Source organism: Manis javanica, chromosome 11 (assembly GCF_040802235.1).
Source record: "Manis javanica isolate MJ-LG chromosome 11, MJ_LKY, whole genome shotgun sequence".
Taxonomy (NCBI): Eukaryota; Metazoa; Chordata; class Mammalia; order Pholidota; family Manidae; genus Manis; species Manis javanica.
Genome location: NC_133166.1, coordinates 52,225,856 through 52,253,303, shown reverse-complemented (window position 1 = coordinate 52,253,303; position 27,448 = coordinate 52,225,856). Strand labels below are relative to the sequence as shown.

Genomic DNA, 27,448 nt, shown 5'->3' with positions numbered 1-27,448 from the left:
CTGTAATGAAACTGTTTCTCAAAGACAGCTTTGAGAATACAAAGCTGTATTCACAAAAGAGAATATTTAGCAAGCTATTTTACAGAGGAATATTTTGGTCCTATATGTAATTATATCCAACCCTGAGGAAAAACTGACAACTATTAAACATGTGCAGTTGGGAGAGGGAAAGAGAGGGGATAAGAGAAAATACAGTCTATAAAATAGACTCCATTATCTTTGATAGGTTAAAAACACAAAATACTTGGAAAGAATCTTCTAAAATGTAAACATTTTAAGATTATGTGTGTTTTTTTTTTATAGGTGCGGAATAAGTTGGGGTTTTTTTCTGTTTTTGTTTTTTTTTCTTTTTTCCATTTTTCCCCCTGTTGTTTGCAAAGTTGAATCAGGGGTCAGGAGTTCTAATTGTAACCTCAGACTGGAATTCCAGATGGTGCGCTCAGTACTGGAAGCAACTCTCAGTTCATCAATTTCATGGGCCTACATATCTGCTCTGGCCACGGCCCGGCCTCCATCCCCACTGTGGCATTAATGCAGAACAAATTGAGACATATCCTCTATATAATTAGTTCCAGAATTTAAAAAGATTTACGGTATAATAATAGACGGCGCGGCGGAATCCTTTCACTGGGGACTCTTTGGAAGCTCTGGGACTATTTCGTGGTGGCATCAGAACAGACGGGTAACCCAGGCGGTTCCGAAAGGCACGGAGAACCAGAAAGAGGGTAATATTTTGTACCGCGCACGCAGCGGTGCGCACGGATCCTGAGACCCCAAACCCGATCAGAGAATCAAGTCTGAACCGAGATGGGTTGGTTAAAAAGATTGAATTTTCTATCGAACAGAGGTAGAGGGGTGGACTATAACAAAAGTCCCTGCCTTACTATTTTTTTTTTCCTAATTTAAAGAAACGAAGCTGGTATTACTACCCGAAACATCGGGCAGGAGACCAGTTTAAGCACCTGCCCAGCGGCCGAGGCAGGCATGTTTCTAAGAGCTGGAGTTGGCGGGGAGCAGCGGTCAGACTGCGGGTCCTGCGGGTGGAGCTCTGGCCGCTGGCCCCTGCGCTAAACGCAGTTCGAGCGCCTGTTTCTCCCGGGTGGCTGGCGGTCGAGCCACTCCTCTTCGCCGTCTGCGGCTTACAGCCCTTGACAGATCGCAGCGCTTTGGTGTGTTTATTCAGTTGTTGGCGGCCACTGGGGTGACGCCCGGAGCTCAGCCCGGGAGTACGCTCTGGTTGGTCCCTGGGGCCGCGGTGCAGGACCCGGCTCCGCGCTTGGTCAGATACAGTTCACAGCGCCAGGGTCAGAGTAGGGGGGTTAGAGGTCCTCAGTGTCTCCTCCCTCTCAGCCAGAATTTTTTTTTCTTTAACAGTAATTAAGCACCTTCCAGGCCAGGGTGAGATTTACCACTGTACCAAAGTCACATGGGTTTCCAGCGTCTCTCGCTTGCTTGCTCCCTTTTTCCTTTCTTTATTCCCATTGTGATAGTTTTAGAGAGAGAGAGGCAGCGGGTTCGTGATGGTGGGTAAAGCCCCAAGCTTGACCTTGGGACCTGGGTTTCAGCTCGACTTTGGCCACTAACTTGCTGTGTCCTTGAGCAGTAATCATAACAAAAAATTGTAACGTTTAGTGAGTGCATAGGACAACACGATCTTCGTGTCTAATCCTCACCATTCCATGACGTGGACTCTAGTATCCCACTATCCCATCTGACCAATAGAGAAACCGAGGCTCAGAAAGGCTACCCGTCGAGGGTTTCAGAGCTGTTGGTTACCTGGGTGGAGCTGTGGTTCCATTCTCTGGCCTTAACCATGTGATTCCATTCCTTGCTCTTAACATTGCGCTCCACAGCTGCCTTTTCTTTCCTCGCCTGGGCCTGTTTCCTTCTCTGTACACGAGGAGTTGAATTTCCAGCTCTACCATCAGTGATTCAGACCAGATCCTCTGTGGCACAGGTCTCAGCGCTGACGGGGGTGGGAAAATGGGTGACAGATGGGAGCGGCCAGGTCTCTGCAGCCCTGTTCCCCAGGACCTCGGACAGGCCTCTAGCTCCTCGGAGGTCGGAAGTGCCTGCCTACCTAGGCAGGCAGAAGGGAGACCTTTCTCCTCTCTAGGCTGTCTGCCAGTCGTCCCAGATCACTGAGCGGAAGCCAGTGCAGCGGGCGCGTCCGCTTGGGTACCGCAGAGCTCCAGCAAAGAACATTACCCAGGGAATGAAGGAGTGGGGAGCATGGACACCCTGAGACCGCAGTTTTCGGGCTCTTGAGTGTTGGCCCAGAGCTTCTGGGCTCCCGGGCATGGGGATGGATGCAGGACTTTCAGAGACCTCCTTTTGAGCTGAGACCCTCCGATTTCAGAAGCACAGCTCTTTCTTCGCTGCCCAGCGGGTTGCAGGAAACTCCTCTCACTGCCTCTGACTACGCGGTCGGGGCGGGCGGTGGGGGGCACCCCGGAGTTGAAATGGGGATGGCTCCATTGCTCTTCCCTTCCTCAAGGATTCTCAAGCAACAAATGATTAGAGAGTCCTAAATATGCTCAGCTTCCCTTTCCTCTCACCCACCCCATCCCGAGCAAAGAAAAAAAAATTTTTTTAACGTAAAGGCTATTGCCCTAGCTGGAATTCAAAAACACAAAACCACACTCAAGCCACCCTCCTTCAAAACACCCCATCCCCTAAAAAATAAAACTTTGCAAATGGGGATGAAAGAAACAATTCCGACCTTTCCGTTTGGAAATGGAAATGTCTGGCTTTTCACAAAGGGTTCTCCTTCCCTGGCAGTGAGTCCTAATTAAGAGTATTTACTTTAAAATCGAAACAGAAGTGGAGGGTGGGGGTATGATTGATCAGGGTTTGGGGTGTTCCAGGGGCAACTTGGCCGAGAAATTTGCCTCGCAGGGCCTTCTTCCACCAAAAAGTCCAGACTTAAGTGCTCTTTTGCCCAGCCTTTGAGCCCCACTGCAGGTTTAGAGATGGACATGCTGCTGCACAGGAGTGGGCAGCCCACAGAGAATGTAGGAGTCTTTAAGTTTCTTAAAAAAAAAAAAAAAAGCCTCGGAGTGGAGAAAAAGCAAAGTCAAGCACCAAAGTAGCGCAGAAAAGGATCCGCATCCAATCACTAAGGCGGCGGGGAGAGTAAGCGGGTAGCGCATGTTCCCGACCTTTGCCCTCACCGGATCCTACGCCCCCAGGACCAGCGACCCCAAGAGGAGTGAATTGCACTAAGCTTGCGGGGCCGGGGCCGGCACTTGTTTTGGGTCCGCAGACCAAACTCAAAGCTATTTCGTTTAGTTAGTGCAAGTTAACTAAATCAAAGCTTAAGAAATGTAGAGTAGGTCAAGGCATTTCAAACGCTCGGTTTCTTTGGAAAACTGCAACTATCTTGATTGTCGCTTTACAAGGGCTTGGCTGGAAGGCTGCGGATCCCATTCCGGGCTAGCCAGGTGTAAGAGGCCTGGCGGCAACCGGCCGCTTCCCACCCAGCGCTCCTGGCAGTCCCAGGCTGCGCCGTCGCGGATGCCTCCTGGCTCCGCTGCGCGTTTCAATGTGCCGCTGAAAAGCACTCCTATTCGGGTTTCCGGTGCTTCTCCTTGCCTAGGGTCCATTTGCCAATTGATTCTTACTACTTTGGAATAACCAAAAAGTAAACAAAACTCAAGCACCTGTGCTGGGGCGCGGGGCTCCCAAAGAGTAACTAGGTGGAGAGAGGAGTATGATTTGGTGAATGCCGGGCTCTCGGAATTCCCAACGGTGCGAACACTGCCTTGGACCATGGGCGGCTGGAGGCTCTCCTCCTCTGTCCGCCTCACTGGCTTGCGCCGCTCGGTCACTCACTGCGCATCCAGACGGGCGCTCCTGACCGTGAGCGAAGGCGAAGCTCAGCGGGAGCGGTTTTAGGAGCCAGCCTCTTTCCTCGGGCTTCCCATGCTAACCCTCCCCAGCCTCCACTCAGTCCCCGCCCCCCCATCCCCGAAACTGGGCGCCAGTATTCTCTGGTCGGAATATTTTCAGTCTCTGAGGGTTTCACTCTTAAAGGGTTCCTTCCCTCCCAAACTAGCCGCTGTTTCCCGGTTTCACCGTAGAAGAAGACTTAGAAGATTTAGAAACCCCTCACTAGAAAGGGAGATTAAATGCCGCTGACACTGGTTTTAGGTAGGCGACAATAGCTTTCCTCTGGGCGCAACCTCATCAAGCAGCCAGCTACTAAACAACTGAAATACGACGGTTTATCGTAAATGATGCAATCTCTCCAGGTCCCTCCACGTTCTCCTGCAGTCTGGCCTCCGAAACCCACAAGGGGCCACACCCCTCCCCAGTGACCCTGAGATTATGGCCACCACTCCAGCCCAATGGCTCTAGAAGCAATAGAGCGGACTTGCGGGCTCAGAGCAAGGGAATTCGCTTCTTCGAAGACCAGGAAAGTTCTCTGTGCTTTTCAGAAGTTCCCGCCCTCGTGGAGCCCACCTGCTCCTCCCTCTAACCCGCCCTCTCAGATTGATAAAAGCCATCCCTTCTTCCAGCACACACGATTGCAGAGCGGACCTTCACTGCTCACCTGGAGGGACACGAGGAACCCCGTGGCGTTCATACTCTCAAAGGCCGAAAAAGGGAGGTGGGGGGTAGGGTTGTGTCCCACTGGCCAGCTGAGAGCGCGTGGCGGGTAGGAGAGGAGGTTGTCTACGAGAGGGACGCTGGTTCAGACCCGCCCCCCATCCCCGCTGCGAGGGCGCCCCTGAGGAACAGCGCGCGCCCGGCTGGGTTGGCTGCGGTGTGAATGGAGCTGCCGAGATTCCTGGCTCCTCCTCCCCCGCCGCCGGCCCCTCTTATTTGAGCTTTGGGAAGCTGGGGGCAGCCAGGCAGCTGGGGTAAGAAGTTCAAGGCAGCGCCCACACCCGGGGGCTCTCCGCAACCCGACCGCCTATCCGCTCCCCCCTTCCCACCCTCCCTCCCACTCATTCACCCACCCAGCCACCCAAAGCCGGGACTGCATCCCAGAAACCCGGGCCCCGCCGCCTCCTCGCCGCGATCCTGGACTTCCTCCTGCCGCAGGAGTCGGCTTCCACGTGTGCCCCAGAGCCGGCGTTTTCGCACACGCTCTGCTCCGGGCCTGGGTGCCTTCAGCAGCCGGAGCAGCTGGGCGTCCGGAGCCCGGGCGACTTCTGGACAAAGTCAGGCGCGGCCAAGTCGAGCTCCCAGCTTCTGCAAGGCCAGAGGAGCCGCGGGGCGTCCGGGGCTGAGCCGCAGCAAATGGGCTCTGACGTGCGGGACCTGAACGCGCTGCTGCCAGCGGTACCCTCGCTGGGTGGCGGCGGTGGCTGCGCCCTACCGGTGAGCGGCGCCGCGCAGTGGGCGCCGGTGCTGGACTTTGCTCCTCCGGGCGCCTCGGCTTACGGTTCGTTAGGCGGTCCTGCGCCGCCGCCCGCTCCGCCGCCACCCCCGCCGCCGCCGCCTCACTCCTTCATCAAACAGGAGCCGAGCTGGGGCGGCGCGGAGCCGCACGAGGAGCAGTGCTTAAGCGCCTTCACTGTCCACTTCTCTGGCCAGTTCACCGGCACAGCTGGAGCCTGTCGCTACGGACCTTTCGGTCCTCCTCCACCCAGCCAGGCATCCTCGGGACAGGCCAGGATGTTCCCCAACGCTCCCTACCTGCCCAGCTGTCTTGAGAGCCAGCCCGCTATTCGCAACCAGGGTAAGCAGGCCAGGGAGCGCCCCCTACACTCGGGGCGGTGGTGCCAGGGCTGTCCCTGCGCGCGGGCACTTCCCTATCACCCCCTTCCCTGGCTCCAGCTCTCACCCGGCTGCCTCCCGTAAGACTGTTAGGGTAGCGGGAGAGGTAGCTGGGGGAGAGGAGACCCGGGAGAGTAGGTACACGCCGGCGTACAAGACGCTCCTAACCTCTTGCAGAGCCTGGAGCCGGACTGTTCGCATGAGCCGGGAGGTCATCTGGGGCCCTTCGGGCCGGACAGATTCCGGGATTGCAAGTCCCAGTGGGAGTGGGAAGGGGGAACCGGTGCAGTATCTTGTTCTACCTTGGAAAGAGATTTTGTTGTTTTAAGACACCACCAAACTCCTACCAGGCATTGGACTTTTTTAGACCAGCGCAGGTGGAGCAGCTGGTGCTCCTCTAACGCGCCCGAAACATCCAGGAGCTGTTTCATCCCTTAATGCCAGTGTTGGCACACATTAGACGTACAATGGGTGACATGGAGAATAGAATGAATAAATGAACCGGCTGGCAACTGAACAGCGGCTTTCCTTGAACCACGTACGTGTCCGCGTATAGTAGCATAGAAGAGGATCTTCCCCGCGTTGCAGCTTAGGCGGCGTCCGGGGGGACTCCCGTGCTGGAAGAGAACTCCGTTTATCTGATTCCAGGCTGGGTGGGACCGGGTCTTACTGTCACTGGCGGTGGAATGAGAGCCAAGCATAGGCCTTCCTTCAGCGAGCCTCGGGCACCTTCTCGTCGTTTAACGCGGGGGGCTCAGCAGAGGAAAGATTATTTTCAAGACCTGGAAGTTAGAACAAATGCAGGTTTTCTTGCCATTTTCAGTCATTGCACATTGACAGACACAGAGGGTAGCTTCTCATCCCGCGCCGGAACCCGCACACCTCTTTTTTCCGGGACCAGCTGAACCAATCATGCCGAGCTCCTGTAGTTGGTTTTCTGAATTTACTGTAATTGGACTTTGCGTTGTTGCGTTGTTGATTCGATAGTTGAGATATTTTACAAACGCTGTTTTTCCTGGGGCAAAAATTTGCGCGGGCCTAGGGACTCTGTGGGATGTTTCTGGAATGTTTGAGGTGAGATGCAGTGTTTACAGTTTGCAGGAGGTGCCCGGGCTTCCAAGGGGCGGAAGAAGGATTCTGTTCTTCATGCCGATTCAGGCATCTTGTAAATGCGTATCTTAAGGCCTTCCTCACCTTAGCCAGCCTGGAGTACCTGGCCCACCAGAAGCCCTGGTGAAACCGAAACCGCCCTCTTCTCTTTGTCCGGGAAATCTGGAATCCAGGTCCGGTGAAGGAATCTCAAGCCAATCCATGGAGCCCTTCCGCTCTAGGTCTTTACTAAATGAAATTGGTGTTTCTTACTCAAGGGGTGTTGGATAGCTCACTGGGGACTCAGAGGCTCATATTCTCTGATCATGTCACCTCTCATTAGCAGGCTGGTGTTATCTTTGGCAAATCTCCAGGTCTCAGTTTCCCTATCTGCTAGAGGAGAGCTGAGATGGGCAATCTGGAAGTTGAGTCTGGCTTAAAGTTCTGTGCCACGGAAACAGAAGCCCGACTTCCCTCAGGACTGGGATTCTAAATTCCGAAGGCTGCAGCCCACCTAAACTTGACAGGGTGGGAAAGGACAAGACTGGCAAGCAAGAGTATGATGTGAGGTGGGTGTGCACCATTTGCAGAGGCCTGAGAAGCCATTTGATCTGAGTCAGCTGGGCATGAAATACTGTTGCACCATTATCATTTGAGTCCATCTGGGTTTTGTGAGGAGTTTTAGAACCTGGACTGTCACTTTGCTTGGGTCCCTGTCAGTGCCCAGGATCCCCACAAACTCAACATCTGGGGTAAGAATGGGAGACTGGGCTCCTTAACCAGCAGGCACTACACTTAAGTTTGCTGTTGTAATGAAAACATAAATGGGCCATATCTGCCCAGCCCTTGGGCCTCCCTGGGCAGCTGGGAGCTGATGGACGTCAGAAGCTGTTCCAGATTCAGTCCTGGCATTGGCAACCAGGGTGAGCCCTGAGGCCTGAAGATTCTGGGTTTATTCTTTTGATTTCTGCGGTTCCTCACCTTATCCAGGATTGCAGGACAGTTCCTCACCTTATCCAGGATTGCAGGAAGCTTGCGCTGGAGAAAGCAAAGACATCAGCTTTTCCCCAGAGTTTGGGAATGGCGGTTAGCAGGCAGAAACTCCTGCTGGGAGGAGTTCAAATTCTGGCCCTCTCTGCTCAGGCAGGGCAGCCTAGCCATGGCCCACAAGAGAGGACAGTTGGACCTCTTCTCCCTACCAAGGGCATCACACTTCTTAATGTTTTTTCCTATTTCTTAAATATTATAGCTGGTGTGTACTATCTTGTAGCCATCAATTCAAGAAATAACTAGTGAACACCTACTCTGCCAGATACTAGGGATTAAATATCAATTTAGGACAGTGCATCTCGTCTTGGCAAGAAGCTCACAGTCTGATATTGAAGGAGCCCCTTATGTTTGGATGAGGAAAGCTAGGTTCTAAGAGATCAGGTGTGCAAGAGGTCTCTCTTTCTGTGGCAAAGCTGGGCCTGGAACCCAGACCATCTAGGCTATTTCTACCTAATTTTTTCAGGATTTTGGCCCCACTGTTGAGATGGATTTCTTCTGCCCTGCTGGATGGACACTGAACCCACTGTAATCTGTTTGTTAGGGTCAGAGGGTTTGTCAGGGCAGAAATGGGATGAGGCTTTAGGTAGCCCCACACTGAATGAGGGGTATAAAGAGAGAAAAAAAATGTCATTCAGCCCCGGACTCCCCCAGCACCGCTGGCACGCAGAACCCTAGGGCAGAAGGAGGCCTCAGCATCACCAGGCCACCCTAAGGTCACATGGGAGACCAATTCTGCCCAAGGGCCAAAGGCGCACCCTTGGGATCTCAGTGGAGAGGGTATTTTGTTGTGGATAAATTTCAGCTACGGAGTCATCATTTTCAGGCTTTTGACCACTTTCCTGACTGAGCCAGGAAGTATGGTCCGGCCAGGCAGTTTCTGGGCTCCTCTGCTGTGGCGGGCCAGGATACAGGCACAGATCACAACTCGCTTCTCTGCGTGGTCAAGGTTGCGCTCCTTTCCCGGGCTCAGACAAACCGTGGGAAAAGCGCTACCTTGGCCCTATAGCCTCTCCCTCTAAGGCCTGTTCAGGGAGTCTGAACACGCTGCCCCTTTCTGCCATCAGCTGTCCCTCCCTGGGCCCCGCCCCTGCGCTCTCCACCTCTGGCCCAACGCAAGCCCTGGGACAGCATGCTGTCATCAGTCCCACATGCAACAAGTTTCTAATTAAAACATCCCTCCCTCCTCTCCGCAGGCCCTTTCACCATTGCCCCTACAAGGGGACCTGAGGGAGGGGTTGGAAGCCGGCTCCTGCCCACAGGGATCTGTGTGTGTCTGGGAGGGGGCCTTGGGAACCTCGCAGAGAGCAGTGGCTATGCAGCTGGTGCGGGACTACAGCCGGCCATCCGTGCTCTCCCTGTGCACTGACAGTTGCAGAGTCCTCCGAGGACACTCTGGTGCCCCTGGCCATTGCCTACTCATCCTCTCAGGAATGGAGACGGGTTTGAAGGGTTTGTCTAATGACAATTTCTTTGTTGCTTCTGTTCCTTTTTTAAAAATTTCCTTTCAAAATTAGGCCTTCCCTCTCCAAAACTGGGTGCTCAGAGCCAAATTTCATTTGTAAGCTGATTAGTAGGCCTCAAGCAGGGCCCGGCCTTCACTTCCAAAAGCAAGTGCCTGGAAGCTGAAGTGTGCTCACCCACGCCTGACACCTAACAGGGCAGGGGTTATCTTTTCCCACTTAGCAGGGGAGAAAAGGAGGCCTGTGGGGTCATGCAAATTATAAAAACTGGTGGTGGCTTCTTAAATTGTCGACCTGAGGCGCCAAACGGTGCCTGAGACTTAGTCTGCCCTGTGCAATCCTATAATTATGATCTGCCCACCACCCCCTTTCCGAAGTGGGAGGTATAAGTTCCGTTTTTGTTTTTGTACTGGGGAACTATTTGGAAGATGAGGTGTCTTCGTGCACACTTGATGCAGAGCCTTGCTCATGGCAAGACTGGGGTAAAGGGGCAGTCTGACCCACCACACTACCTACATTTGAGGGGTGTTTGGAAACCCAGTATAGTTGCTGGAGGTGCAAGGAGACGACTGGGGTCAAGATGAGTCAGTGGCCCGGCAGGGAGCTGATGTGAGCATCTTGGCCCATCTCATGTGCTGCTAGGCATGGACCTCAGGCCAGAGACTCCGGAGCTGTGCATTTTTGGAGAGGGGACCCCACCACTTGTTCCAGGACTGACCTTTTGTAGCAGGAGAATGCTTTTCCTCTGAGGTGGCAACAGTTCTCCAGGAGGTGGTGGGGTATATGTTTAAGGCAATTTAATAGCAATAGTCACAGAAGGAGATTAGGTTTTTCAGTTGAGACATCCCATTCTTTTTTACCTTGGGAGAGTTGATGTGGGGTGGGCCATAGAGGAGAAGGAGGGGGGCGTTCAGTCGAGGCCAGTGGGCCCAACTGCAAGGGCCGCCTCTTTCCCCCTTCACCAGCTTTCCCGAGGGCCTAGGGTAGAGTGGTATAGGGTGTCACAGATTCGACAGAGAATATTACTCGGTAATCACCCTCCCCATTTAAAGCCCATGCCTTTTAAACAGGCTCAGAGTAATTAATGGAAGTTGGTGAGCAGTACCCTGATTTACGGCTCGGAGTCATCGCGGGGTCAGCGGAACAGATTCATTTCCCTCGCCCGCTTCTGCCCCTGAGCAAAAGCCGCGGTGTTTGCTTTTGGGGAGAACAACTTTCTCCACCGAACGGGGTGGAGGCTTTAAAACGTAACTTGCCGGAGGTTCGGCGCGGAAGCGGCAGACACTGTGGAGGACGAGGGCGTAAATAAACTGGGAAACAGCGAGGTCAGGGTTTTACTTGGGGGGGAAGGGAAGGGCGGGGAGCCTCTCCCCAGATCACACCTCGGGGCTTGGGCCCGGCTTCCCTATCAAAGCGCTAAAAGCTGGTGGAGTGGCATAATCGTACTAGGGATCCGAATGCGCGGCCGAGCGCTCCTACACCGGGTTCAGTCAGGGGCAGACCTACAGTCCCTGTCTCCCCGCTGACGCTGTGCTTCTCTCCACCGTGCCCACAGGATACAGCACAGTCACCTTCGATGGGACGCCCAGCTACGGTCATACGCCTACGCATCACGCGGCGCAGTTCACCAACCACTCCTTCAAGCACGAGGACCCCATGGGCCAGCAGGGCTCGCTGGGTAAGCAGGCAGGAATGATGTGCGGCCCTTCTACCCTTCTTCTGCGCTATTTCCCCCCACCACAATTCCCACCCTACAGCAAACTGGGGAAGGGTGAAGAGGACATCTGAAGGGATGTTTAGAAATCATTAGCTTAATCTCAGTCAATTTAAAAGAAAAGATTGAGACCCCCACCCCTACGAAATCAGGCACAGCCCCACTCAACCAGGTCTCCAAACGTCCCAAGGGTCTTTTCGGTGTGCTATGCATTGACAGCTAAGGTAATATCAAATGAGACGCTTAACTCCTTAAGATCTGGACGACCTCTCTCTGCAGCATCCAGGCCCCATTGCCCCCAATGTAGCCTCGGAGCCCAGCTCAGGATGCTCTTTCTCCTGTCCGGGGCTTCGCACTCCCACCCCCTCAGCCTTGGGGCTCGCTCATTCGGCTCTCCTCGGCTCTCTGCAGGTGAGCAGCAGTACTCCGTGCCGCCCCCAGTCTATGGCTGCCACACCCCCACCGATAGCTGCACAGGCAGCCAGGCCCTGCTGCTGAGGACGCCCTATAGCAGGTAGGAAGGCGCTCAGCACAGTGTCTGGGTCCCCGGGACCCCGGAGGGGGCGCGCGAGCCGGCGGGCGCGGGAACGTCCGATGCGGGCAGCCGGGACTCCGGGCGTGTAGGGTCCTGGAGGTAACAGGCCTGACCACTGGACTACTTAAAGCAGATCTCCCAGCTCTAATGTGAAACACGTAGATTTCCTAGTTTCCTGCTGTTCTCATTTTTAATATAAATGAAGAAGATTACTGCTGGGAGCTTAAAAAGAAAGGCGGCCCTTTGAGAATATTTTTAAAAGGTCCTTTGCTGGGAGGACTTTCGCGTCCTCTGGACCCAAGATTAAACACGGAGCCCACTCCCACTCCGTTCTTCTCGCTCCTCGAACCCGTCATTGCCCACTGGCCACACCGGCCAGACCTCTCTGGGACTAACTCGAGGGCGCGTACCCTCGGGCCGCAGCCCTGTCTTCCAGAGACTGACGGCCGCAGCACTTTGTGGGGGTCGCGCGCCGCGCCCGGCTACACGCTGGGGCGGGACTCCGGACTGGGCGCAGGACTGGTGGGGTGGCCGCAGTGTCCTGCGGAGAGACCACTCCAGCCCGCGCGGACCCTTCTTCCTGAAGGCGGAAGACCAGCTTCTCACTTCCAAGATTTTTTCTCCTGACCCTTGTGTCTTCTTTCGGCTCTCCTCCACCCTCCACCTTCTCTCCCCCAAATTTATTCTTCAACTTTGGGTGAACTTGGCCGGCATCCCGCGTCCCCGATAGGGTTGCTTAGTTACTGGTGCACACACGGGCCTGCGCGGGGCTGGAAGGTGGGGCTGGGGGAGGGCAGTGGCGGCTCTCGGCCTTCGAGGCCCGGGATTGGGCGCGCATTACCTCATATTCCACCCCTACCCCCACCCCGGTGCTGCAGGGATCCTGATACCGACTGCCCCCAAACCCTGTTCCATCCTCCCCACCTCCGCTCGAGAACCCGGGGCTGACGTCAAGGGAAGGAGGTAGTGAGGTAATGAAGGAAGGAAAAGCGCCTGCCCTGGGAGATTGGGTGGGGGGAATGGCCGCGCCTGGGCGACCTCCAGTCCCACAGGTGGAGGAGGGGAAGGAGTCTTCGCCTCGGAGCCCGCAGCAGCACATACCGGTGTCCCGGAAAGCGTAGGAAATTGAGTCCGATTCTCCTGTTCTGGGAGGTAAAGGGTCGATCCCCTTCTGTACACTGGAGGTGCACGTACTTTGGAAACCTTTCCTTTTGATCAGAAAATCCGGCGTATCTAGCAGGATCTTGTATTCGACATCACTTTTTTTTCCCTTAACTTTTTCTTTTTTGGGAGAGAGAGGGAGAGGGCGAGAAAAAGAGAAGGGGCAAAGAAATGCACTCAGGTTGCCCAGAAAGAGGTAGAATGATAACACCTCCTCACTTTTTCCCCTCCCTAGTTCGAACCAGTTTTGTGCTTTGCCACCTCAGACTCAGTGTTCTGCCCCAAGCTCGATCTCTGGGCCTCCTCTCCGTGCCACAAGTATCAGGAATGGGTACAGAATCTGCAACCATTCATTCTGTTGGGAACTCCCTCTTCCACCAAAACTGGGGAGGTGGCGCCATTGAGGTCCTTTTGAGGAGCTGCTCCTGCTCATTTTCAGTCAAGTACTGTTATTCTAGTAGCAATTGGGGTGCAGCTGGAATGGTTCCCTATGGGATGACCTTGGCCTGCTCCTCCCTCTTGGCTTCTGGTTGGCGCCTCACCTCAGGCGGAAGGAAGACCTTGATACTAGAGTGGGTGCTGTTCAGATGGGCCAGGATTCTTCCTCAGGGGTTGGGGAATTGGGAGATCATTCAGTAGTGACACACGCACATTATTTTTTACTGTCCTCTTTCCGAAGCCTAAACTCACTCTGTGGGACTCCGAGAAGGGGCCCATCAGCGACTAAGCAGCCTACAAAAAGAAAGAGGGATAAAGGGTTCAGAACCACTGACTGGTTTAATAGCAATTCCCCAAATCGAGTCCCTGCGGTGGATTTTGACTTAGGGCTGGATTTGTGGTTGCTATGGAAGTAGGAAGAGTCATTTGAATTGTATTTTATACATAAAGTTTTCACATTTTTTAATCCAGCTTCTAACTGCATACTATGTAAAGCAATTTTGTCAGGTTCATTAATTGGCCACTATATACTATGACTTTGTCAGGTTCATCTTTTGGAAATATTTACTCATCCCTTTCTTCCATGTAACTGGAACTTCTTTGCTCTACATTTTTAATACGAATTTCATAGAAATGCTGTTTTCTCCTTTTAGAGAAAACATCCTAAGCAGTAACATTTCCTAAAAAAGAATTTGTGACCCATGTAGGAAGAGAGTTTGCTCCCTTCAAGTTTGTACTATCTGAGTCTTTGAAGCGCCATCCACCCTCAATTCACATTTCGAAGCACTTTTCAAAGATCACATACTTCCTGGCAGTAATGATGAATGGACAAGTGTTAAGGATGTTTTTATACTGGGTTTGAGCATTAACATTGCTGCAATTATGTAATTTCCTTCTTTCCTAATCCTGAAAAGGTTTGAAATGGTATTTTTTTTCTATTCTTGCTAACCTTCCCCCCTTCAGCTATTGCACCCACTTAAATGCTTTTGTGAATGCAATGACTGAAAAAACATAGAAAACAGGACTAAATTTATAATGGCTTACTGGCCCAACATTTGGATTTTAGATATTCAGTCGTGCTTCTATTTGTCCCTGGCTCCATTCCCATTTCTGTCTAAAACTGGGACCTCCTGAGAAAGGTTTGTTTGTATTTTGTTTGTCTTGTTGCACTTGACTCCCTGAGGCAGCCTGCCCAACTTTCCCCCGCCACCGCCCCCACCACCGCCACAGTCTTGGATTTATTCTCTCTTCCCAGCGTGAAATAAAGGCAATAGTACCTATACTGACATTAAATGAGCAGTGCACAATGTGAATTTGCTTTGAAGAAGTTCTCAAAATTCTCTCCTAGTTACGAGAGAACTGCGCAGTGATTCTCACCTCTCTGGTAACAGATCTGAGCTGTACACATTTGTGGGTAGATGTGAACAATATTGAATATGAAATGGCCCCATTCAACTTAGGGGAAGTGATAGGAGATGGTTTTCCCCATCCTTCCTGCCCCCTCAACCTGTTGAAGGTGTGTGGAGTTTTGTCTAAAAGTCACTAAGGCTTCTCAAACTAGATTTTGGCCCTTAATAGAACCCAGTGATCATGACTGGGTTAAAGCATGAGTTCCTGTAACATAATAAGTAGGATTTATTGTGTGCTGGCTGTGCTCCTGGGCACTGTGCTAAGTATTTCAGTCAGTTCACTCATTTAATAATTCCACTGTGAGGTATGTACTTTAATCTCCACTTTACTGAAGAGCAAATAGGGTCAGAGACTCAAAGTAACTTGCTTAAGTCACACAGCGAGAGAGAATAAGAGGCAGGATTTGAGCCTCAGTCTTTCTGACTTCAAAGCCCGTGTGCATTCTAATCACTGAAAATTTCTAGGCCACTCAGTGCCCTCCACCTGGAATATTCCCCTTATACAGTCTATGCCAGTGCTTTTGCTGAAAAATGTTAAGAGCAAATGCTTATATAGACCTACTTTGTTCAGTACCATTTAAAGTACAAATACTGACTATTTAATCCACACAATGACTCTTTGAGGTAGGCTATAGGTTATCACCCTCCTTTTACAGAGGAGAAAACTGAGGCCCTGGGAGGTAAATTTGCCCAGTATGACATAGTAAGGGACAGAGCTAGTGTTCAAATTCAGGTAGTGAGGCTTATGCACTGCATCCTGCTGCCTCTTCTGATGGATAAGTGCCATTTTCTTTCCAAAGGTGGCATCTGCCTTAGGTCTCACTGGAGAAAGGTCTTATTTCGCACCATTATGAAGGACTTCCCAGTATCCATTAATTTTGCCCATGGCTTTCAATAGAAATTGTTTAGTGGATTGGGGCAGTATTTTCCTGGCATGTATTATCAGGAGCAGATTTGAGCTGTCTCCTGAAGTCCTAAAGCACAAAGCAGCTGTCTCTGTTTCAAACTCCCAACTCCTCTAGCTTTGCCTTTACCACTGGGTGTGAACTGTTGGGCTGTTCAGTCCAGTTACCTAAAGAATCCCAGGGCAGAGACCTTTCTCCTTTCTCTATCCAGACCCAGGAGAACAGAAGTTTGCAGGGGCACCCTGTTTGTGCTTGCTCAGAATCAGAGTCCCAGGGAAGATTGGAACCCACACTTCCCTGAGGGGAGAGAGCACTGAAGTCTACCCTCACTAAGCACGATTTCCTCCCTGATTTCTACCGAGAACAGGCAGGTGGCTGGACCTTCCCTGCTCACTTCCCTTGAATCCTCTTCCACAGCCCCCTCTGCCTCCTCTGCTTGCTGACTTCCTTGGAGTCCCTCGTCCCTAACTGTGCCCATTTCAGGGCTTGGTTCTTACAGCTGCTTTGAAAGGGAGTGCTGTGTATTGTCTGAAAAATAGGCCCATGCACACTATTTTTCTGAAGCTATTCTAGTCATTTCCCTTTCTTTCTGCTCTTTTCTTAGGTTTGCATATCCTTCTTTAGCAACTGTGCTATTAATTTAAATGAGGATATTTCCTTTGGCTCTTCAGCAGGTGAAACTATCCCAATTTGAGAAGCAACAGTTGCTGATTTGAATATTTTAAATTGAACATTGATTCAAAAATGGTGAGGTTGACAGTGGAACCTGTTACCAGGTCATTGTTTATTATATGCGAGAAACTTCCATCACAGCTATAGAGTCTCTGGGGACTCTGTGTTAGGGGGAAGTGCATACATATACCGTTCAGGTTGGCCCTCAACATACATATGAATCAGAGGACAGCTCATGTCCAAGGAAATAAAATCATAATTAATAATGTCTCTCTTCCCTTGTGTACTACATATACTTTACCTAGTGTGCAAGTTTCATTTAAGACATTACTGATATTTGTTTCTCACATAGGCAGGCATGAAGGCTGAAAGTTTGAAATGGTTTGCGGGGTGGTGGGCAGTGTTATCAAAGCCAAAGGCTTGAAATGGACTTGTCTCCAGGGAGGGGAACAAATTTGGTTTCAAATATTCCTGCTACTTTTGTGCTGACTGAGTGTTTATTAATAGAAGTTGAATCCCCAGTGGGTTTTTCTTCAGTTAACTGGTGAGCTTGAGAGAAATTACAATACCAAGAGATTGACTGTAAAATAATCATTCACCATGGCCTGCTGGGCAGAAACTTCTCAGCAGGCAGCCTCCACAGTGCCTCCAAGGGAAGAAGTCAGGAAGAAGGCTGCATGGAAGTCTGGCTGCAGCCTCTGCATGAGCCTTGGTTATCAGTTAGAGGTAAACCTACAGAGCCCCCTCTGTTGTGATGGGGCAGAGCTTTTATAGCAAAACCTGGAAACATCCTGAATTCTGCTCATAGATGTCAGTTACATCCAGATTTTTCTTGGTTGGCTTTTTAAAATCTAATGGGGAAACTCTTTTCTTCCACCACATGCTCCTTTGCCAGCTGGCAACCATCTGGCAGAGGTAACTCCAATCTCAGCCCGGTTCGACAGCTCCGTTCCAGCAGTGACGTGAACTTTTCTACCTTCTTCTGCTGAATATAGTAAATGCACTTAAAGATGAAAACGAACTTGAATTACACATACATTTGAAGAGTGGAGGAGTTCTACCCCCAGATAGTAGCTTTTTTTCTCCCTTTGTTTTGTGCGGAGGTCAAGAACTCAGTAATACTGCAGTCCAGGCCAAAACAAACTCTATATGATCTACTACTGATTTCCTTTTAAGTTTCTCTTTTTGCTAGGACTGACTTCCTTTTATTTTACTCCAACTTGCATTAATCCCAGTTACAGAAGTTTCTTTTCTCTCTCTCTCTCCTGCCCCCAAATTCAAACATTTCTCACATAGGAAACGAGTGCTTTAAAAAAAAATTTATATAAGATCTATGTAAAAAAATATAAAGGACACCATGACTTTTGGAATATATTTTGGGAGCCTGCAATTTCAGAGTTCACTTCTGCACAGACCGAGTTAGTTAGACGGGGAGCTGAAATGCCTACGTGACCAGTGTGGTTTCTGTGAGCCAAACCACCTGCCTCTGATCTCCCTGGGAATGATGTAGTCCACGCCGAACAGCGGTTATTTAATAATTAGATGCTTTATTTGCCAGAGGCCATATATTCCCTGATGGGTGCAGCCTCTTTCCATGAGTTTTCATGATGAAAGCTGGGTGTTGACTGATTACCCAAAGAGATCAGAGATTGAACATGCTTGGGCCCAGTATTTTTAGCTCGAGTTCACATTTTATCCCCTCCCCAGCAGCAGTTATTGTCATTGCTGTCATTGACTTCCAGTTGAATGGTGTTCCAGCCACGCTGACGGAGCCACTGAGAAGCCCCAGCCAGCAAAAGGCAGGATGTGGTTAAAATTGTGCTCTGATCCTATCACTGTACTCAGGAAACCTATTAGTAGCTCGGGGATTTTCTAAAAGTCCTCCTCATTGGCTCATCCCACCTTCTCTCCCCTTCTGAGGACTTGCAGGCTGAGCTACCAGGACTACTAAAATCAGTACGTGGGACCTCTACTGGGATCTTGGCACACTATTCTTAGCTGAAGAGGATGTGTTGTGCATCTTGCAACTTTCTGGAGACTGAGAAGGTCATGATGCTCCAGTGAGCATGTTCTCTTTCACTTCCAGACTGCAGTCTGCATTATTGTATTATTATTACTAGTACTTACATGGTAGTGAGAGGACAAGGCTCAGAGGCCCAATAGTGCCAGATGTCTTCAAAGGGGCAGGGCAGGGTTGGGGTGGGCCACCAGGCAAGCCAGCAGCAGGCACGTCTGTGAGTCCCAGTCCTCCTTTGATAAATGAGGATCATAGTTAGGCTTGCCTCATAAAGTTGTTGAGGATTGGAGATGTGTGAAAGGGCTGTGTAAAATAGAATCACTAAATTAGGAAAAAATGAAAATATATTATTTGTGTAGCCCTCAAAGGATGATCAGAGCCTTCCAATATCCCCCTTAAAGTTAGTCTGTTTGTGATTAGTATTGATTAATATTCCCATTTGGCAGATGAGAAAACCGAGGTACAGATAGTTCACCTGATTGGCTCAAGGTCACAGCAGTATTGTCCAGTAGAAGCCTAATGAAACCGTATATGTAATTTTTTGTTGGTAGCCATGTTCAGAAAATGAAGACACAGTGAAATTAATTTTGAAAATAGTCTATTTAACTCCAGATAGCCAGAATCTTATTTCAGTGTGTGGCACTAGCCCTATCTGAAGTGCTCAATAGCCATGTCTGACTAGTGGCTGCCATATTGGACATGCAGTATAGAATATTTATTAAGCACCATTATGAGAATATATTTATGTAGGATATAGGCCCTGCATTTTAGAAGGTTTGTTTTCTGGGGAGCCAAGAAAATGTCCTTAAAAATATTTTTTCTTTGAGGTACTTCCTTATAGAGACCCTTAGGAATCTACTGGACTCTTCTTTAAATCTGTGAGAAAATTCCTACATCATAATGTTATATATTTGGGGCTCATTAACCTTCATGTGTAAAGTCCTGCCACTCATCTTACTTCTCAGCCTCCTTGAAAATTATGCAAGGAGGAAATAATTTCAGAAAGATCCCACATCCCAATAGGGCCTAGGAAAATTGTCAACTGGGACTGAGTGATTTTAGTTGGTGAACAATTTTTTAAAAATTGGTGACAAAAATACAGAGCTGCCTGGGGAATACAATGGCTGTTGGCTGAGATTAATGGCAAGATTAATAAATGGATTGCTTGATGAAAAGGCGCAAGAGAACAAAAGCCAGTAGAGATTGTGGAGGAGGCTGCTTATTAATGAACTGTCGGTACAAAGAAAGTTCAAGAAACTCGCCTGTGTTAAATGCAGCAGGCTGGCACTTCTAATAAAAATTGGGGTCCTTCAGGAATTAATTACACTGGCCTTACAGCAAGAATTTGTGGAATTGCGAAACGTAGTGGCACAGGCCAGCACGGGCCGCTGCTGCAAATGGGGAAGCTGCAGGAAACTAATCATTTTTTTCATTGATATGTAGGATATTGTAGTAGCATAATAGCCAGCCAGACACAGGGATGAATGATGGGCTCCAGATATACACTGACTAATGAAACTACACATACTTTGAGTTTGAAGTCACTTCACATTTCATATGTAAAATTCCCTGCTGGAATCTGATTTCCTCCTTATCCTGTGTACCCGCCACAGAGCAGTTCCAAATAAATTTTAAAGTGATTATGAGAGGCAGATGGACTCTACCATGATTTATCAAGCTATGCTGAGAGAGAGCACAGTATTCATTTATTCTGAGTTGCTGTAATTCACCTCACCCCTCCACAAGTTGCCAGGTTGGTGGGTCTGACAAACCTCTTAATTAAAATTTGGTGTTGCCATTGCCTGATGAAGCAGCCTGAAGGAATGCCATGACAAGACAGATTGTCCAGGATTTGGGATTCAATAACAAACATTAGAGGTTGAAAACTGCTTACCTTCTTTCACTTCTGCTGGGAAGGTAGAGTGAAAGTTTTCTTTTGCTGCATGTTTAGACCAAGGATCCCCAGACAAACCATTAATCTCTTGGGTCTCAAATTTCATAATTAACAATTTCAGTTCAGGACTAAATTTATTCCTAATAGACCTTGGTCATTTAGGAGATTTCTGGTAACTGATTTATGTGCTAGTTTCTAGGAATGAGACAAATATAAGAGGGAGAGAACAACTTTTGGTTGGTTTATATGACAGTGTATTTTCTTTTTTGGGGTCTTAAATGTAAATGATCAGCCATTATTTTCCCTCATAGAACTTCATAGAACTGGGGTTGGGGGCTATTTGGTAAAACTCCATTTGACTTGTACTAGGACTATACAATTTATAGAAAATGATTCCTTCAGTTATGCCTAGAATTTATCATCCTCTTTCTTTTGCTTCATATCCTTGAGCATCACACCCATCACTCTCTTTGACTCTTCCAGCCTTCGTAATCCACATGATACTTATCTTTTTGATTAAAGCAACTTAATGGCCTTTTCACGAATAATTAATCTGCTGTCTTTTAACTTGCAGCTCCAGGCTCTTTAATGTTGAGTTATCCAGTCTGTGTTGCCATTCAACGTTTCACTCCCTTTAGCCTCTTCCTCTCAAAGGTTTAATACCTCTTCAGAAATACAGTGTTTGCTTTATTAAGGTTTTTTAAAGACTTCCAAATTACTTTCACATCTTTTCTGCTATGTGTGAGGTGAGTAACTGTGCAGAGATTGGTGGGATGAAATGAAAATCATTTCAGACTCATGATTCTGTCATTCTGGAAAAACATGGAGGCTTTCATTGTAAAAAATAGTTAAGTCTATTGCTTTTTGACACAATTGCATTTTCTGTTGTTAATGTGCTTCTAATTCTGGATGTTTCTCTAACAGTGACAATTTATACCAGATGACCTCCCAGTTGGAATGCATGACCTGGAATCAGATGAACTTGGGAGCCACGTTAAAGGGGTAAGATCTTCTTTACTCCATTGCCTTTGAACATTAACTTACACCTATTTGAGCCATTTTAAATCTGCTTATAACTTACAAAGAGAGTGCAGTTTTAGAAGGATAGGCATGGCTCTCTGAAGAATTAAGATGCTTTTCTCTCTTCCCTGTTAGGTGGTGTTCAGTATTAAATGTTCAGGAATATATATAGGGAATGTTTTTGCCTGGAACAAGAAGTTGGGAATATTGAATGTTTTAGAGTTCTTCAAAATTTTGTCCATTCAACCTCATTTGATGTTTGTTTTGCTAGTGATATCACAGAGTAACTATTACATTATCATATAAAGAAATATGTTCAGTTTACAATGTCCAGGATCCAAACTTGTATTTTAGTGATAATGATTTGGACACTTTAAAGCTCATACGTGGTTGTACCAACAGGTTTTCTTCACACTTGATATACAGTCACAATAGGGAGAGCACAGCATAGGTAGGGACAATTCTTTGTACATGAAAATGAAAACGAAAACAGGTGGAATTTACTGTCATAAGTACAATAACTCAATTTTAGTTTTCTAAGAATCAAAGGGCAGTAGGATATGACACTCATGAAGTCCCTGAGATGTATCAGGTAATCTTCTAGGTCTCTTCATCTAAATTCCCTAACGACATTATAAGGCCCAAGTATTGTTACCTGTTTTCCAGTAAGTAAGTCGAGCTCAGAGAGTTAAGTAACTTCCCAAGTTATTATTGTGTTAAATGGTAGAGCTGGGATTCCAACCCCAGATCTGATTCCAAAGCAAACTCTTTCCAGTCTCCCTGTGGTATCCTCCACCCCAACCCAGTGGGTTCAGGGATTTAGTTCAGCACTCTTGACTAGACAGCAAACTTCACATCTCTGTATATTCAGTGGCTTCTCATTGGATTCTGGGATCTGGGGGGCTTCCTAGAGCCATGCATGCTCCATTCCCCATTCCCCACTTCTTCTCTTCTAGAGTTGCTGCTGGGAGCTCCAGCTCAGTGAAATGGACAGAAGGGCAGAGCAAGTGAGTGTACAATGTGATGATGGCAAAGCAAATAACGTAGGCCTTGTTGACTGGCGCCTGGGCAGTGCAGGAATTAGGAATGGCAATGGGTAATCAGGGTTAGCAGTTGGTGAGCTGGGATGGGAAGAATCTACCCATCTCTCTCTCTCTCTTTCCTGCCTCTTCTTACTTATCACAGACGTACTGTGGGTGAAAATGGAGGGGTGATATTTCTCATCAACATACTTTTTAATGATGCAGTAGGAATCCTGCTCATTTCCTCTCAAATGTTTCACAAAATACTAAATTGTATTATGCATATTCCTGTTAGATCAGTCAAATCTTTCAGTCATACTTAACTTGCTTTTTCTGTTTACCTTTAAATCTCTCAGGGAGAACTCAATTTTAACACCAAGTTTATGGCCAGACTTTTTGCAAAAACTTCTTTTTTCATTCCCAAACATCTGTGCCTTCCCTAGCCATGTAGCCTGCATCCTGGGACATCTCCATAGCTATTTCTTTTGATTTTCTTCTCTCTGCTTAAACACCAGAACCAGCCTCCTTCTTCTCATCCTTCTTTATTTTGTTGGCTCAGTCCTGGTTTCTGGATCATCCTTCGATGATCAGCAGAGTTGTTTTTCATCTTCCAAGACTTACTGTTAGATCCTTCTTTCCACCCCATCCCACCATTTTTCTGCTACTTTATTCAGGTCTCCAACTCCTCTCTCTAGACACAAAAGTAAAAAAGCCTTCTGTTGACTGGATTTGTTCTCTTCCAAATTCTGTCCAAGGGCTGCTGACAGTTTCAGCATTCTGCCTTACTGCCTCCTCGGGACTTGGCTCAAGTTTCTTGGCTTCTTGGTCTCACCCTTTCTTTCTGGACCCCTTCCTTTTCTTCTGTCTCCTCTACTCAGAATTAGGTAACGCTCCCTAAACTAAACACCAAGAATAGACAGAACATGATTGTGTAGTGAGCTGCACATTTCAGTTTTTAAAATTTCTTCACACTAGAGTACAGGGTTTGTTTGTTGCTTAATAACAAAACTGACAGATAAGGAATCTTGGCGGGTGTTTGAACATGGGTCTTTCCACAGTTGAGATCATTTTGATACCTTTAAGGTTCTTAACATGTGGTAATAGTCACTTGCTTGGGAGTCAGAAGCTGTATTATAAGGATGAAGCACTAAGTGTGAACCATTTGTTTTATTCAATATTGTATAAGAAAAAAAAACTAAAAGTTTTCATTGGTCTGGTGCTTACATTTTGGAAAAGAACTTCTGAAACCAAAATGTACTTACTGAATACTAACTTTATTCAAAGAGTCCAATGAAAAGAATCAAATGGCCCCAATAGATAGTCCTACAGAAAACTCCTCTCTTTGCTGTCTTTGGAAAGCAAAAAAAAAATGCAGTTGTCTGATTTCATAACATCCTCTCTCACATATTTATCGCTTTAGAATTTATCCCTTTGAAACTTATTGTAAGTCAGCAAATGTGTGCTTCCATTTGTGAATTAAGCATTTAGTTATCTAAGGATGGATGTCAAAATGATTGGGCCCTGCATGAGAAGCTTTATCAATGTTCCCTGTTTTGATCTCATGACAGTCCTAGGATATATGGTCATGTCCATAGTATCAGAGGGTATCAGGAGGGTGAAGAGATTAGGCCCTCTAATCAAGTTCACATAGAAAGTAAGTAGCAGAGCCAGGCTGGAACCCACTTCTGTCTCAAAGTTTAACTTTCAAAATTTTGACATAGTTAGAAATACCTTTTACACTGGAATCTAATATGAACACACACACACACAGACACATTTTCACACAATAGCATTTACTCTTCCTCCACATGGTACATGCTGATCTTTTCTACACCATTCCATAGCATTTTTTAAGATGCTGGTTGTGAAATGTAGATGGATTTTACAACCACTAATGCACAGTTTGCCTCTCTTATAGCTCTTAAAAAATGGTGACTCCTTAGAAATTTCCTCCAAGCCCATGAACAGCTGGGAACTGGATTCAGGTGGATCTGTTATGCCAGTAGAAAGTTTGGTTTTTCTCCAGGGGAGATAATAATGGATAGAGGCATTATTCTTCTCTCTGATGCTAAGTTCACTTTCTTTTGCCATCGTATGAAAACACTGTTAATGTGGAAAATACATTTGAGTAAAGATATTCTGTGAAGAAAGATAAAGAACTCTCTTTTTGCTTTAACCCGTAACTAGTATCTTGACACTATTTGAAATCAGTGGTAAAGAAAAATTGTGGTGACATAGTAGATCTACACAGAAAAACTGGAGGTTTGACGCATGTTTTAGACAAAAGGGGTACAATTTCTCTATCACTCATAAAAATGAAGCATTCTCAGTTTTTATTAAAAGATCATGGCCCTGTACCTCAGACTAACTCCTACTAAACATGTGTTCATGTCTTCTTTCCTTGAACATTTTACTTAAAAAAAAAAAGACTAGGCTTGTTTCCTGGTGTCTGTCCTAAGCAAGTTCATGGAGACGTCTTTCTTTAGATGTCAGGGAGCAGTGTTACTGAAACAGGGGGGCTAGGATTTTAGGATGGCATGGGCAAGATGAGACTAAACACATTACATAATGGGGATGAAGGGGTACTCTCCCACTGATTTACTCCTCTCTCCTTCTCCCTTTAACTCGTTTTCTTTTGTGCATGCCCACTGGGATCAGAACTACTTTTATGCCCTCAAAGGAGAGCATATTGTATTTCAGCTTAAGTCAAAGAGAAGGTACGTTATGAAAACCACTTTCTTCACTCTGACCCTTTTCCTCACCCACAAACAAATGAAATCAGGTTTTTTAAAGTGGGTCACTGGAAGAAAAAATTGCCGGGGACTCTTTCTAAGCATTGGTCTGCCTTTATGAATAATTTTGTTTATGGGGCCTTTGTGTTGTCTGATTTTTATTTCCTTAAAAAACATTTTCTGTGTGTTCATAATGGCTGTCGATTTCCTAAGGCGGCTTAGAAGCCTTGGTACTCTGTTAGCCTCTGTTTTGTCTCTTCTGAAGAAAATATCCTGCAAAATGGAGAAACACATCAACCTTGACTGTGGTCCAAGTTATTAAAACAAGGAAGAAGTTATTCTCTGGGGACTTGGGTAGGGGGAGTGGGAAATCGAACACAATAGAAATGTTAAAGGAGTGCTGAGCAAAAGGAATGTCCTTTTGCTGGTCCAAGAAGTTCACAGACTGTTGGGAACGCACAGTATTTGACCTGTGGATGCTTGAAAGGAAAAACGAAAGACTCAGGATGAGTGATGTACGGTGAAAACAAAGCAGGACATTTGGGCAGCGCCAAGGCTGTCGAATCTGGAGAAAATCCCCACTAGACATGGTCTCATCCCTGCGAACCTGTGCCAAAAGAGATAACTGTCTTCTCTGGCTGGGAGTTCCAATACACAGCCCAGCACCTTCCTTCTCCAGCTCATAAACATAAGGTACTCATCCAAGAGATTTACTTCTTGAAAATAGATAGCCTGCTTTTAAGTGACTCCCGGACCTGGAGAAGCAAAGCAAAGGTGGAGAGAAGCAGCGCTGTGAACATCCGCACTCCTGCGTGCACTCCCCTCCACCTCTGCCCCCAGAAAAAGTTGTTAATGTCCTCTTTTAAATGGTTACATTTCTGTGGCCTCAGCATTTCTTTGCCTTGCCTTGGACTTGACAAGGGTCTTGTAGCCATGCTGTCAGGGCAAAGCCTGGGATTGTGGAGTTTGCAGGGTGGAGATGGAAATTCTGATTTAGAACTCTGTCCCCTGTTCTTAGCACTTAGAGTGGACTCAGCTGCTGCTTTCCCTGCACTTCTCACTTCCCTGCTACTTATTTCCTCTCCATGGCAGTTTACCTTTCCCACCCTTTTCTCTTTGGGCATCTGTTCAATTAATGTATTTAATTTTTAAAAATTATGTAAGTAATGTGTGTAAGTTACAGAACAGGTAGAAAACACAACTATATAGGGAAGGAAATTAAAACTCCCTGCAACAGCCCAGATGAAACTAAACAGCCCAGAGGGAACTACTATTATGTGGCATATGCTTTTAGATCCTTGCCTTTGCATACATATACATTTGTGCCTTTTTCTTTTTCATAACAAATGACTGGCTTCAGCTCAGATCTCAGTCAGCAAGTGCATACTTACAGGCCATTTTGCAAAGTTCTGTGTTTCTACCCTCATGTGAATACTTCAGAAAATATTCTCAACCTAAGAAATAGTTAGCTTAAAATATGTGGGGCTTTGCGTGGAGACTTATATCCATAGTATGTTTCTAACTGTTTTATTTGAAAGCACAGAGTTATTTTCATCTTGTACAAGGTGAGGGAAATGAGGTTTGTTCCGATCAGGAAAAGAAAGGAGCCACAGGGAAGATGGAAAAGGAAGGTGGTTGGTGAAGGCGGCCAAGCTGGGAATGAGGAGTCTGACAGGCTCAGTATGGGGAGATGAAGTGGGGTCAGTGAAGGCTCCAACCTGTTGATAAAGGGGTGTGTATGTGTGTGTATGTGTGTGTTGGGAAGATGTATCAGATGAGTGAAGGATATCTTTCATGACCTAAAGGAGTATTTTGGACCTCTCATGTCTGTGATGCCATCTCGGGCCCTTCTAAGATCCTCTGCTCATCATTTCTCCTTCTCCTTCTCATCTATCCAAGAAAATTCAGCCTCTAGCAGAAAATCATCAGTGTAGAAGCTATACTAATAAAAAAGTCATCCAAGCAAATGCTTCTCTGAAATCAGGGGCCACTGCATATTCTAGTAGGGTTTTTTTCCCTCCTGTTCAAAGTGAACAAGTTCATTTATTCTAGCTTTATTTCTAATTCATCATTTTAAAAGCAAAGCCACAGGTGTAGTGTTAAGGCTAAGGTGGTATCTTTATCAAAAGGAAAACAAATTTTTTCCCTTGATTTTAAAAGTAACACAGGCTTATTATAAATAAAAAAATTCAGATGGTACCAAAACATTATAAAGGAGGAAAGTCATCTGTTATCTCACCACCTAGAGATAACTGTTTTTTAAACATATTGGGGTGTATTTGTATCTGTGGAGAAAAAATTCTGGAAATGTTTATTCAACTATTAATTGTAGTTGCTTCTGGAAAGATTAGAGGGAAAGGGCAAAAAAGCCTGATAGAAGTGGGCTTAAGAGATCATAGGAGTTGATAAACAGGAGACATTGTTCAAAGACAACACTTAGATGGTGTTTTGTTGCAAAATGGAGCAAAGATGGGGTTCTAGCTCAGTGGGGATAGAGGATCAAGAGGAAGTAGCTTTGTATTGTTTTGCTTTATTTCTTTATATTTAGACAGACATACCTGCATGCTTGTTTACTGATGAGAATGATTAAGAAGGAAATTTTT

The 27,448-nt window shown here is 47.3% G+C and overlaps 1 protein-coding gene across 8 annotated transcripts in view; it reads left to right on the top strand.

The window, feature by feature from the left end:
* WT1 (WT1 transcription factor) overlaps window positions 1–27,448 on the top strand; it is a 57,485-nt gene that overhangs the window by 7,187 nt on the left and 22,850 nt on the right. For 2 of the 8 annotated variants that reach the window (XM_017639689.3, XM_073216368.1), the window contains 4 exons: window positions 10,882–11,004; window positions 11,452–11,554; window positions 20,996–21,073; window positions 22,048–22,098. In XM_017639689.3, coding sequence (XP_017495178.3) covers window positions 10,983–11,004; window positions 11,452–11,554; window positions 20,996–21,073; window positions 22,048–22,098 — 254 coding nt within the window. In that variant the 5' untranslated portion in view covers window positions 10,882–10,982. Of the gene's footprint in view, window positions 1–594; window positions 726–4,880; window positions 5,690–7,306; window positions 7,386–10,881; window positions 11,005–11,451; window positions 11,555–20,995; window positions 21,074–22,047; window positions 22,099–27,448 lie in introns of those variants that run through there. The other 6 variants (XM_073216370.1, XM_073216365.1, XM_073216366.1 and 3 more) reach the window with 6 other exon arrangements.